Genomic DNA, 13,578 nt, shown 5'->3' with positions numbered 1-13,578 from the left:
ACGCAAATTAGCCATTCGTCCAAGGGCTTCTGATAAAGAATCGATGGATAGATTCTAGTGAGGCATAATGCTTGGAGACGACAGTAGTAGAGTTCGCGTTGCTTTGTTTGAGATTTATCTTCTTAACATCGAGACGGAAAAGGCACATTTCGAGATTTCGACTTCTAGCTCAGGTGAGCTTGTAGCCAGTTAATTGGGCAGATTCTCAGGACTACGAACGTTGTATTACTTTCCTTACGCCCTCTGCTAAACTTCATTGAAATGCAAGAATGAATTTTTAGAGTAAACAATGAGTATTACCACACCATGGCTTGGGAAGCGACTGTAAAAGGAGGTGTAAGACATTGTTCTTAAGACCAGAGAGAATTCTTTTGCAAAAGCAGGTGAGTAGACCTGAGCTAGAAGGTCTTTGGAATTGGCTGATACAATAGCCTGCAAGGATAGAAGACTCCGAACCTTAAAAACTCACTTAGAAAGACAATCCGAAACGAAGGATATTTTTCCATTAGTTAGATGCCAGCGCTGCAACTGATGCTTGTTACGAGATATTAGAACTTGACATGCAAGTATGAGTTGCAAAATTAGGCTACATAGCGTTAGGTTGCGCCATTCCAGATGCTAGATTGTATATGACAAAAATTCTTTCTTCCAAACAGCCGTTTTAAAATTGCAGAACGTATTATCAATGTTTATTTAAAGAATAAATATCCACTTCTGTAAATTATTGCTTTCAGTCTAAAGTAAACACCCAGCTCTTTGAATTTATTTAGTAATTTACAATCTGTATAAAAATGTACAATGAGTAAATTGGAAGTAAATATGATGAACTGGTGCGTGAAATGAAGGAGGAGATTAACTATCCAGCGGTAGCGCACTCTACAGGATATCTATATTAATGATGATGATCATCTTCAGACCTCAAGGAAGTCGCGGGGCCACTCGCGATTCAGTCAGCGAGGAGGGATGTCAGAGTAGGAGGAGAGGAGGGGAGACTATGCAAATGGTTAAACGCAAATTCAGAAAGTAGTACGGAACTTGTGATATTTCGTCTTGGCGAGTTATGAATGGGATGTTGAGGTGGTTATGAAGGGTGAGGATAGTCACGTAGAAAGGAGCGTCAACTATCTTTCGGAGTAGTTTTGATATAGATGTCTGTATAGTCCGAATGTTTGTTGGTATGGCTGAACCCCACAGCTCTAGTCCGTAAGTCCACATAGGTTTAAGGATAGTATTGTATATAAAACGTTTGAGTTCTGTGGGTAATTTGGAACTTCGTCCAAGTAGTTAACTAATTTTACATACAATAATTTTAGAAATATATTTATTAATAAAATCACAAATATAACAAAACCCTGTCATATCACAGACCCACCAAATCACATAATATCAGAGAATAAACTTCAGGTGCTACTTATGCGATTAGGCATTTTTATATATTTATTATACATTTCTATAAAACACTTTCCATGAAATTTTTAAAAATATATAATCTAATTTTAATCATGTATTTATAAAACGAATTAACAACTGTCCACACACGCAAAAAAATAAAAAGAAAAGCAAATTAACAACTATACTACGAACGTTCATATCTTAAGAAATAATATTTACATAAAAAAATTCAGTTTTGAAAGCAGAAATTTGAAATTTTAAAAACTTATAAAAAAAAAAATTAAACAAACGAGTCAAAATAAACAATTTTTAAATTTGTATGGTAGGTGGGTTGAAATAGAATAAATTTAATTCTGCTCCCAGCAATATTTTTATAAAGAAATTGGAAAAGTCGAATAAATAATCTTTATTTATACTTATGTAGATAAAATATGAGATTATTAGCTGAAGTTAAATTTTCATTTAAAAGCTTATTTTTATTCCATATTTATTGAGTAAAACCCAACTGAGTAAAACAGAAGTATTAAAATTTCTTCTTTGATTTTGTTTTTTTTAAAGGATTCTAAAAAAACTTGCCCTTAAGTACAAACAAATATTAAAATATCAATTTATTGAGACAACAACACAGCTTAGTAATTATACTCTATATCTCACATAGGGCTAAGTGTTTCTAGTTTTTCTAGGAATTTTTAAATTAATGAGAAATAAAAAGCGTTGGTATGGAACAGAGTATTATACAAGAATCTGGATTATTTTATGAATTCTTGATGTAAACTAATTAATGTGTTAATTTTTCACATCAATCATTTCAGAAATTTTCATTTATCTACTTATTTTAAGCTTATTATCTAGTAGCAACAATTACTTCACATATCCTTAACATGAAGATTTTTTTTGAAGTTGGAAGAATATGGAAAATATAGAATGTAGCCTGGATTATATTATATATAATTAAGCAGACTACTAGCAACAGGTCAGTCAAACTTAAATTGGAAAATTAACAAAAATAGCAGCTCTTGTCACATTCAAGTGTTTCTTGTCAATTTCAATTCGAACCTCCTTGAAAAATCATAGATCAAGTTTGTCTAGAATAAGTATCCATATGACCTGTAGGGAGGAATGCACTATTCGCTTCTTCATATTAATAATATTAGTAATATTTTGGTAGACTATTATAACTTTCTAACACTCTTTTGTTCCGAAGTGGGGTCTCGGTTGGACGTTTTTAAAAATTTGGACATTCGAGATAAGTTTCATAGAAATGTGACAATCCCGTTGAAATCAAAAGCCGTAACGAACAAAGCAAAGGTACTAATCATTAAATGAAGCCCTTCTGGACCTTAGTTTACAATTATAGAAACCATTAGTAAGAGCTAGGTATTCTCAATGTTCTTGTACGGAGCAGAAAGCGCGATGTCAGAGAGTAACGAAAAAAAGAAACCAAACGTTTAAAAAAATGAAGCGATCCGAAAAATAGGTACCATTAATTAAGAGGAGAAAACTGAAAGGCAAGAGATTTGACATGAGAAATGAGGTTTTGTTTACGTTCACATGAGCTTTCTACATGGTGATACTACAAGGTGGATGGAAGAAGAGGTCCTGGAGGTGTAGAATTTGTTGGCTGACCAACCTATGCAACGGTTTGGATTAACTGAGCTATATCGATGCGCTGCAAAAAAAAATTCTTATAGATTTGCGAAAAAGAAAGGATCTTGGCGTAAACAATAATACTTCCTCCCCAAATCTTCCATAATTGTAAGAACTGCACTTTGAATTACGATTGCAACCAAGTGTATTTAGTGAACCCACGCACAGATCTGGACCCTAGGCTTTATATTCTTACCGAACACAAACATTAAGATAAATGGTCCTATAACGTCTTTTCATCAGAGAATTTAAATATTAAAATATTTTAAAATGCAAGAAATCGATGGGTGTTTATTTTTTCCAACTGAATAAAAGGAATTAAAAGAATCTTTAACTTCGTACGGTAGATAAAAGACTAAAATATAGTAGAATCAACTAACAACTATTAAATTTAACTAATAATAATAATCTTAGCTCTGTAGGACATCTTCTTTTTATTCGTAACTTTATTGTTAACGAGTTTATTTATTATATTTGTTTTAATATCAAATTATTTTATATACTAAGTGGGAATGATTCAACAACTTAAATGAAAAATGAAACGTTCCAATTATTAGATAATTATCTTAATGTTCATTTGGTCATCAAACGTTTGCTACACTTTTTTGGTTATAATAAATAAATTTTCTTTCATATCTACATATTTATAATTATAATTTTGTACTATATAATTTGTTTTGTACATGCTAAGCTTTAATACAATTGGCCATATGTTTATATATCTATTACATTAAACCATAATTTACAGAGAAAATTTCCATTTGCTGGATAATATATACATTCAAAGGTATAAGTTACCTTAAAATGTGTATATATTTACGAATATACATATTGAATTTTAAAGGGCAAGAACTTATTTAAAAAATTCCCGTAAGAATTGTTATAATTATTTTGGATTATTTTTTGTCCTTAAGTTTACAACAGGCTTAGCGACTTTGGATTATGGCATATAAAATCTATAGTTTTGTAACTTATAAAATGTAAAATAACGACTTTGGATTATGGCATATAAAATCTATAGTTTTGTAACTTATAAAATGTAAAATAATTTCCAAGTTTTTTAAGTAAAGTGAAAGGGCCACAATTCGATAAAATTCAAATTTACTAAAACAAGAGAGGGAATAACTGTTTAGTAATCGACTGAAACTTATTAATTTTGGTTTGAAAATAAAATTCAAAGAACAACATATAACTTTTCTCTAGAACCATCAAAAGTCATCAAACCATACTTCGATTAGATGTTTTAGCTGGAATAGTTTTTTATTTTATTTACGTATTAAATTTAAATTTATATATTAATGTATTTATTTTTGCTTTATATTTTATTTAAAAAGAACAATTAGTCTATTGCTCACCATTATCATAAATTGTCATATAATGTTCTAATATTTTACAGAATTTATTTTTTATCTTTTTTTAAAATATATTATGCAATTTAGCTTTCATAATTCTATACATGTATACATATATATTATTATAATCCATAAGATCTGCGCTATGCTATTAAAACTTTTATGTAACATAGAAAAATAAGACTTTTTAATTTACTGACATAATAATTTTTTGTTATACATACTTCAGCCAAAATCGATTTGACTTTGTATGAGAAATATTTTAAGTTTACATTGTGCGATACGTTTGTGTTAGTTTTCCCCTCAAATTTGTCTATTCGAAATCTTTTTTCCAGTTTACTTGGTTCAAATTTTAGATAAAATTTGAATATTAAGATCTCGCGTCTTTCTCAACAGCAGTTAGAGAACATTCTAGCATTTTAGCATTGCTCAAATTCTTTCACCTTTTCTTTTTTTTTTTTATTAAATTTAAGGCGCGTTAACGACTGAGGCCAGTTTTGTATTTTGGTGAGGATTTAATTAAGGAGGGCAAACACTTTTGTATCAATTTACATCACTTCTATTACTAATATAATTTATAGATTAGGTGTGACCATTATAGAGTGGGGGCAGAAATTAATTTTTCTTTCCTCAAAGATAGAGAGAGCAGGTTTGCTCCAGTAACCCTCGGCTTTAAACTATTTCCTGATGGAAGCCGTAATGGACATCGCAGAGAGTATATGGCATCTCAGCCCGAGTATATGGCAGAAGAAAACGCCGCTAATGGCCAAGTCGTCGATGCGCCAAACAAAATAACATATTCACTTATACTTATATATATCACGGCCATAATTAAAAAAATTAAATAAAATAAAATTAAAAATAAAATGGGTATAAAATTAAAATATAATCGGCATTAGATGGATGATAATGAAACATGAAATACAACATTTTAACTTGACTTTATCATGTTGTTCTTTTAAAAAATCTGGTTTTCAGAAAATGTACAAAGTTGGTTATCATAAAATAACAACATAATCTAATACAACATAAAATAAATAAATAAAAATATAAAATTGTTTAATAAAAAGGAGTAAATTACTCCATTGAGCAGTTATTAACGTCTTCATTACTATTACAAACTTGCTGTCATGTAGTTAAATCAAATGAACAACCATGGTTCATTCTGTATTCAATATACTTAATACCAGTATTGTGCCAATAATATAAAGCCAGTACTACGAAGAAGTGCCACCATTGATGTGATGAACCAATGTAGTCCACTTTCCCTGTGTAAAATAAATTTAATTTAATTAAATGCGCCAATTCTAATCGAATATGCCATTTAAAAATGTTGTTGATAAAAATTTTGCAGTTTAATCGTTATTAAAGCAAAAGAAAACAGTTTTTAAATTTGTTAATAATGAAGTAAACAATCATTCTCAACATAGAAAGGCGGTAAGACTGGTAAGATGGATAGATTGCACGTTGGAACGCAGGCAGAAGACTAGCTAGATGGCAAGAATTGCTGTAAGGAGAAGAAAGCGGCAATTCTACTGTTGAATCCCTGAAGATTTTAATAATGGTAATAGCACACTATCCAACCTAAAATTTGGAAAGTCGCCGGAGGTAAATCTCAGAAAAAGTAAAGGAAATAGGAGAAGAAAAAAGTGTATTTTGGTGACCTTTTTAATGCATGTGATCGAATAAGGAAAGAAGGCTAGAGAATATGGATAGAAATATGATTAAACGATTGCTTCAAAAGAGAAACCATGAGCCTCTCGAAAAGTAATCGTTGTTTGGTGAAAACTTGTAATATTTATTCTAGTTAATTGCAGACAATAAAAGGAAACCGTCAAGGTAGATCTTCAGTTTCTTCCGTTCGAATCGAGACATAAATTTAAAAGTAAGCCTTATCTTTTTGGATTCACAAAATGGGCGACACCCCTTTTTCAGCTAACCTAGCTTCGTCCAAAGATCTGTCAGTAAATAAAGAAAATTCTAGCGGAGGAGTTAGTCGTAATAAATACATATATATGGCAAGATCAAAGTCGTGAGGATCAGTAGAACGACAGTATTTAAACAGAATGGAAATAAAAATTGAACAAGTCCGCTATTTCAAGTAACTGGTAGCTTATGTGGATGAGAATGCATACTTTGACCTGGAAAGTAAGAAAGAATCAAAGTTCCAATCAAACTTTTCAAGACCATAAGAACAGCTTCACCTACAGAAGAGCAGAATCGAAGTATGTGAAGAAAGTGTTTAAATAAAAACATCTGTTTACCAACTGTTTTAAGCAGACAGCGGAGCCGATGGAACTTCAGACCAAGAAAATGTTTTTGTTTCACTCTTGAAGGCTGATTCAGTAACCTAACAAACCGAGCAAATCTGGAAATCAAATCAGCGGAAAAGAAAGAGAAAAGAAATGGCTGAGGCGATAAAGTCATATTTTAGAATAGCCGTGACCAGATTGGCAAAAGTTGTGTGAGACAGAACGAGTAAGCAACCACAAAAACAATATGTTAAAACTGGTGAAAAAGAACCTTTATGTAAGGGGAATCTTCTTCAGTGGAATTCTACCATTTCAAGTGTCTCTTATCTAATACAAAGGCCAAGCTATATCTAGAAGCAATATCTGAAAGAATATTACAAAAACCTAAATTCAAAAATGAGAACTCCAACAAAGTCTGAGCTCCCACAGGAGGATAGCAACTTCCAAACAAGTTTTGTATAAATATACTCTTATTTTAAGCGGTTGATGCTATCAATAAAAAAAAAAAGAGCTCTCGATAAAATAAGAACTAACTTCAGAAAGGGCTAGTAGGCAAAATATATTTAATTTAGTAGGTCGATTGTGTATATTAATATATGTGGAATTACCTGTGAAGAACCTCTCTGGTATCCTGGTGATATAAATACCAAAGGCAATTCCAACTATGACGTACATCATCATCACTCTTGGCAATAACAGCTAAAAAAATATAAATTCCATTTTCATTACAATATTAAAGCCTAAAACTGTGATTTAACTAGATTAGTAAGTAATAATTAAACTTTAATCAAATCGGATCCATTTAAATCAAATCAAACTTGTGTGAAAGATCATGTTCACCAAGGTAAAGAAATTTATGTAACTTAAAATAAAAGTAGTAAATTATTAGGGTTAAATAAAAAACTCAGAATCTACAATAAATTTACAATTTAAAAAAACGAAATGAAATTTTATAAGATACTTTAATTTTAAATAATAGAAATGATATAGGTGAATTCTAAATGTTTAAAACTGTGAACTGTAAAACGACTGTCATAAATCTTGTTACGTTATAGGGACTGCAATTTCATTTTAAAACAGTAAATAAAAATACTTACAGCGACAATTGGATTTTCTAGGCCACCCATCATAATAGTCCAATGAAGTGTGGGGACAACTCCATAAGCTGCCCAACCCACAAACGTTAACAGTTTAATATTTGAATGGATATTAAGACTTGGTATTTGTAATGCCATAGCCGCAAGAAAAATAGCTAATACTGTTGATAAATAAAACATCTGCCAACCCTATCAAAAAAATTATTTGGTTATATAATTAAAAATATTAGTTCTTATAAGAAAAATTTAAATAAAAATGAAAAATACTTACTTTATGACACCAGTAAGCATAATAAACACCGGTCATGTAAATACCAAGCATACTCAGAGCTATGCCTAAGAGATCGAATGATAAGAAACAATTAAAATGTTCTTCTGACCTGCATGAGAATATATGATACAGTGATGACATTACCATACATATCTGGAACAAAGAAATGTATAAGACATCTCCACAACACACTTTAATACTAATAATTTAAGGCAGTGCTTCTTAAACCACTTTGCAGAACTTTCTGCTGATGCTGAAGTCTTAAACTTGAGTTTCCCAAGAAAAGTTTAGCAACTTTTTGGGTTGGAGTTAAAAAAAGAATATTCAACAATCTCTGAAGAAGCATTGAAAGTTCTTTTGCCATTTGCCATTACATACTTTTGTGAATCATCATTTTCAACTTTAACGTCAATAAAAACAAAGTACCGTTCCAATATAAAAAATATTTAAAATGCTATGATAATGATTTTTAATTTTACAAACTTCAATTTTTTCCTGTTTAAAAAAAAACGAGGATAAATCGAGGAGGATAGCGGTGTTACATCCTGATGTTTTCATTCATTAGCTTATATATACAATCATATCTAAATATGACCTTAAATCGACTTGTAGCCAAATCATTAGATGTCAGGATATAAAGAGGTCGGCATGAAATTTTTACTTCAAAAAGGGGTTGTGGTCGCAAGAAGTTTAAGAAGCGCTGTCTTCCACAAAGGAAGTCATAACTCGAAATGGCACGCACAAGATGTTAAAAAGTATATATTATATACAATAAAACACTTTAATAAATTAATATTCCCAAAATATATGAACCTAAACTTGTTGGCTCTCTATCGAGAACTGCCAGTGCGGATAGAACAGTTAATTCGCTGGTTTCTTTATTTCTCTATTTTACGTAGCACTATTATTTATACGTCTGAACCATCTTTATTAACCTGAAGCTTGTAGATGAAAGTGGAACTATGGTGCTGATTGCTTAAATTCGATTATTCACATGATCAAAATAGCTTCCACCATAGTAATTTTTTTATTTAAATTTGTAAATTAAAAATAATGATCTTACCTGAAAGCAAGCCAAAAGAAGTCCTACGATGAATTTGTCGGTAAACGAAGCATGAATATTTAAGAGACACAAATCGTAAAGTGTTAATCCCAAAAACAACATCCATCCAAATATGTGTGACCAAATGTTAACAGTTTCATTGGTTAACCAGAACATGCTGAAAACAGAAATATTTCTGGAAATTATCCAAATTGAACATGAATGAAAATGGTGCAATGATTATTGTTGAGTGAATATAGAAAGAAATAACTTAAATTTTAATAACAATTTCGAAGAAAAAGGCATGTTTTAAAAACCTTTTTGCAAAAAGGCGTAAGGCCAAATTGAGTCTTTACGGGTACTTCGCCCAAATCTAATGATCCAAAATCAATCGAACGCTTATAGAACTGTAATCCAGGCGTAAAAAAAAAACCACTAATGTTTTAATCAAATATTATGATTTAATGAATTACATTAAATAAAACTTTACCTTTCAAAACACATTTTGGTGGAAAGATATCCTCTATAACCGCTCCTAATGTAAGGATTGAATTGTAGATAGGCTGGAGCTTCATGATAACTAAGAAGTGTCAGTGGTTGTCCAGTAATCACATCTTGTTCTGTTATTTGATGTTTGGTGTCTTTGTCTATATTATCCTAAAACAGAAGAAAAAAGAAGATTGATTTTATTGTAAATAAAATAAATTTGGTTCGCAATACAAAACCAAAAAAAATGATAAAAGTTAGTACATTAACGTAGAGAAAAATGCTGTCAGGGTGGAATACATTGAATGAAACTGGACAATTTATTTGAATTTCGAAATATCTAGTGGATGGCATTTCCACTGATCTTGATGCATTTTTAATTAAAACATAATACTAGTGTGTACAAACATGTTCGGCTTCGAAAACTGAAGAATTTAGATGGGTGTATTAATCCATATATTGTACTGTTTTCTACAACTATTTCATTATAAGTAAGAATTTTAAAGCAATTGTAATAAATATAGACATGTGAGATTAGGGCAGGTGATTAATTGATGTTTTTTTAAACATATCAAAAATAAATGGTTAAAAAAGAAATTTATTGATAATTTTAACTTTATCTTTCAAGATGGGTATCAAAATACTGTGATGGGCCACTCCCAGCTTTCTCTGGCAGCAAATTTTTTATTGCAATGCAGTGTCATATTTTTGCAATTCAGGATTGAATGAAATAACCTAGGTGTAACAAAGTCCAACCAACCCACAAAATATCTAGTGTAAATCTAGCTGGGAATTTTTAATTTTTCTTAAGACAATTTTCGAACTGCTCATATAATAAACATATTTGCTACAGCTGGAAACCTGTTTACTAAAAGAAAATTGTACTCTTGAGGAGCAATTAAAAGAAGAGGCTTTAGGTTTTGTCTAAAAGAGAAACAGTCATAAAATTAAAAAAATAATTCAGATCCATTAACTGGTTAATTACAATGCTGATAATCTACTTATATCTTAAAGTAGATTATTGAAGTATAAATTTGAACACAGCTGATTTGTTTTCAAGACATGCTACATTTAATCACTTAAGATAATTGGTAATTAACTTTAGGCCATGTAAAAACTTTTCTGGAAACTATTAATACATTTCTCTTAGAATAATAGCAGAAAACATATTTTTAAAATGTTTTAAACGCTTCATGCTTAGTAGGATTATTTGTAATGGGCTCACTTAATTAATTGATGTAAAATAAATATTTTCCATGCATATTATAAAAAGGCGTGTTTGCAAAGTTAGTTCCCATAAACGATGTGCCTTAGGACCATCGTTAACTCGATAACAATTAATAAGAGAATGGATATTATTCACTTAAAGCAAATTGAATAGATGCGCTCCCATAAACCATTATTCACTTACTCAACATTGGTCATTTGGAATAACTGTAAGTGCAATTAAATTGTAATATAATATTAATTCCACAGAAGAATATGGACTCTTACACACTCGGCTTCAATTGCTGACCAAAAGTTTTATTAAATTTAATTATTTTTTTAGATAATAATTTAACCCTTTACAGCTCCATTGAAGGCATTGAACCGCAAGTGAGGTTCAGTGTCAATAGAAGTAATACAAATACTATACAAGAAAACATTTCCTAATGCCATAAATATAGACACATGTTCTCTGATTTTTAATTCCTACCTTCTCAGAATGAGACCACTCTAAGAAGAGTCTGGTTGCAGTAAAAATAAAAGTGTGTTCATCTGAAGTTGTAAAAACGAAGTGAACACAACAACCTCCTCGCGAATCACAGTAGTATAATTTCTGATTCAGAATCAGCGCTATCCTAATATTCAGAACCAGATTGGTCGAGCTTTTTCTCTTATTAAATCAGCTCAGCTGAAATTATTAATTTTTCTAATTTAAATCGCGACAACATCAGAGGTTATTAGCGTGTTACAGCCTTTTTCCATAAAAGCAACTGTCCATCACCGGACAGGAGGTGTAGGCTCCTAGGTAAAGAAAATCTTAACTGATTCGAACCCAGGATCTTCCGAAGTGGAATTCAATGTTGAAATCTCTGAGCTAATTTGTCTTTTCCTGACATCTTCGATTTATATGTAATTGCGGAATATGACACGTATAATTTATATTTAGCGTTTCAATGGCTGATCAAAACTTTTAATCAAGTTTAATGATATTTTGGAATAATATAATATTTGAAACTATTTAAGCACTATTAGGGCTTTAATTAGGAAATATATTTTCTTTATTAGTGCTTACTGAATATCAGTTTCATAAATAAATAAATTTCTTTTAGTAAGAAAATTTTATTTTATTGTAACTGAAGTTGACTTATTACTAAAAGGTTCTGGAATCGGCGATGGAAAAACCACTGTATTTTTCAAATGTAATTTAAAGTTAAGATGTGCTTATTTAAGATGTGTAGCAAAGACTAGTGTTGATAAAATGCCCAAAACTACCCAAATATAAAAATACCCAAAACTGCAAAATAAAATCATAAATATTGCATTTGAGATGCCAGAAAATTATTATTACAAAATATGAATTTCCTAATAAAAAAAAAAAGATGTGTATTTTAGTAGCTGTTCTCGGGTTAGTTAAAAATAAAACCAACAGATGGCAAGGCAAGCTAATGTAATTCTAAAGTATATGTTTTCTATCAACTATTTTCTCTGGTTGGTAATTAATTGTACTTTTTCTGAAACAAAGTTTCAAATTAAGAGGGAGACCTTAATAATATGTCTGAGTTGAAATGAAACCCTTCAGACCTTGTCCAAAAAGTACAGAAATAACCGTACTAAACTAATTCATGACTGAATTGTCTTTTAAAACAGAATTTTGGTTAGACATTTCATACTTATAAAAATTAGAATACAGGTTAATAGATAGAAAGTTTAAAGATAAATCATTTGAACCACTTTCGAAAAGAGAGAAAAAAAAAATCACAAAATAAAAATGAGATGTGGGCGTAGACATCCTTCTCATTCGAGGGATTACTTGCGTTTTCTTGTCTCCCCACTTGAGCTTCATTTGACGAACGCCCGCCCTAGCAGCGCATGCATCTTTTCTTGAAGGAGCATTTTAAAAAAGCACCATAAACTAGCCTTAATAAAACGATTCTTCTTGGATCCTTCCTTGGTCGTAAAATATTATTATAAAAAAAATCATAACCTACAAATGTTGACACTACTCAAGATACTTCTTGAAAACGAAGTTTGGTGAAAGTGAGAGATAATAAAACGAAGAGTCATCTTCAGAAGAACTTTCATCATTGCCCCAACTCCACATACGAAGCTCTCACAAATTCTCCACCTTTACTTCATCACTCTAGCACTTTCAACTTCATTTACAACTTGATTTGATTCCAAACTTCTTTTTTTTAAATTATGTATCTCGTTAAAAATATTACTAGCAACATTTTTATCTTTTTTAATATCTGATACTTCAATGCCGAAGAAAACTTTCAGATATTTTAACGTGCGCTTTATTACCTTAAGTTTCACATATTATAATTGAGGTATTTTTTTTTTAAATATTAAGAAGAATAAATTTGAAAACCTTTTTTACCAACGTTTCGACAAATCCCTTCTTCAGGGTAAATTAGCTTCTTTAATTTGATTTACTATTGAACTAAAAAAATCTTAATTGAATAAATAAATACATGAAAAGGGTTTTATTTTTATCTTAATAAAGAAATATTTTAATGGAATTAAGCATGTCATATTATCATTTTAAAAAATCTCATTACATATTAACTTTTGACAACCATTATGTAATTGAAGGGCGTAGATAATTGTCTACAGTGCCAACAGTCAACTGCATACAATTTTCACGTTCTCTTTCTTCCGTTTTAGCTAGGTCGTAATGCTCTACAGACTTCTTAATCAAAGGTTTCTCTGTTCTACGATATTTAATGTCACAACACTTTGTGTTACTGACTTAATATTTTGACATATCCTCTTGGCAATATTATGTACATTTCTATTTGTTTGTAAAAGACAATTGCACTAATATAAGAAT

The 13,578-nt window shown here is 30.4% G+C and overlaps 1 protein-coding gene across 3 annotated transcripts in view; it reads right to left on the bottom strand.

The window, feature by feature from the left end:
* Positions 1-1,304: 1,304 nt before the first annotated feature.
* LOC141451286 (progestin and adipoQ receptor family member 3) overlaps positions 1,305-13,578 on the bottom strand; it is a 68,583-nt gene continuing 56,309 nt past the window's right edge. For 2 of the 3 annotated variants that reach the window (XM_074122555.1, XM_074122557.1), the window contains exons 2-7: positions 9,544-9,710; positions 9,075-9,231; positions 8,012-8,164; positions 7,741-7,929; positions 7,252-7,342; positions 1,305-5,659 (exon numbers count right to left, since the gene is read on the bottom strand). In XM_074122555.1, the coding sequence (XP_073978656.1) occupies positions 5,520-5,659; positions 7,252-7,342; positions 7,741-7,929; positions 8,012-8,164; positions 9,075-9,231; positions 9,544-9,710 (897 nt within the window). In that variant the 3' untranslated portion in view covers positions 1,305-5,519. Of the gene's footprint in view, positions 5,660-7,251; positions 7,343-7,740; positions 7,930-8,011; positions 8,165-9,074; positions 9,232-9,543; positions 9,711-9,803; positions 10,055-13,578 lie in introns of those variants that run through there. The other variant, XM_074122556.1, reaches the window with a different exon arrangement.

The sequence above is a fragment of the Rhodnius prolixus genome, unplaced genomic scaffold (assembly GCF_049639745.1).
Source record: "Rhodnius prolixus isolate KJV_2025 unplaced genomic scaffold, Rpr scaffold_8, whole genome shotgun sequence".
In the NCBI taxonomy this organism is placed as follows: domain Eukaryota; kingdom Metazoa; phylum Arthropoda; class Insecta; order Hemiptera; family Reduviidae; genus Rhodnius; species Rhodnius prolixus.
Note: the sequence above shows the minus strand (reverse complement) of the source record. Positions and strands in the feature narration are given on the sequence as shown.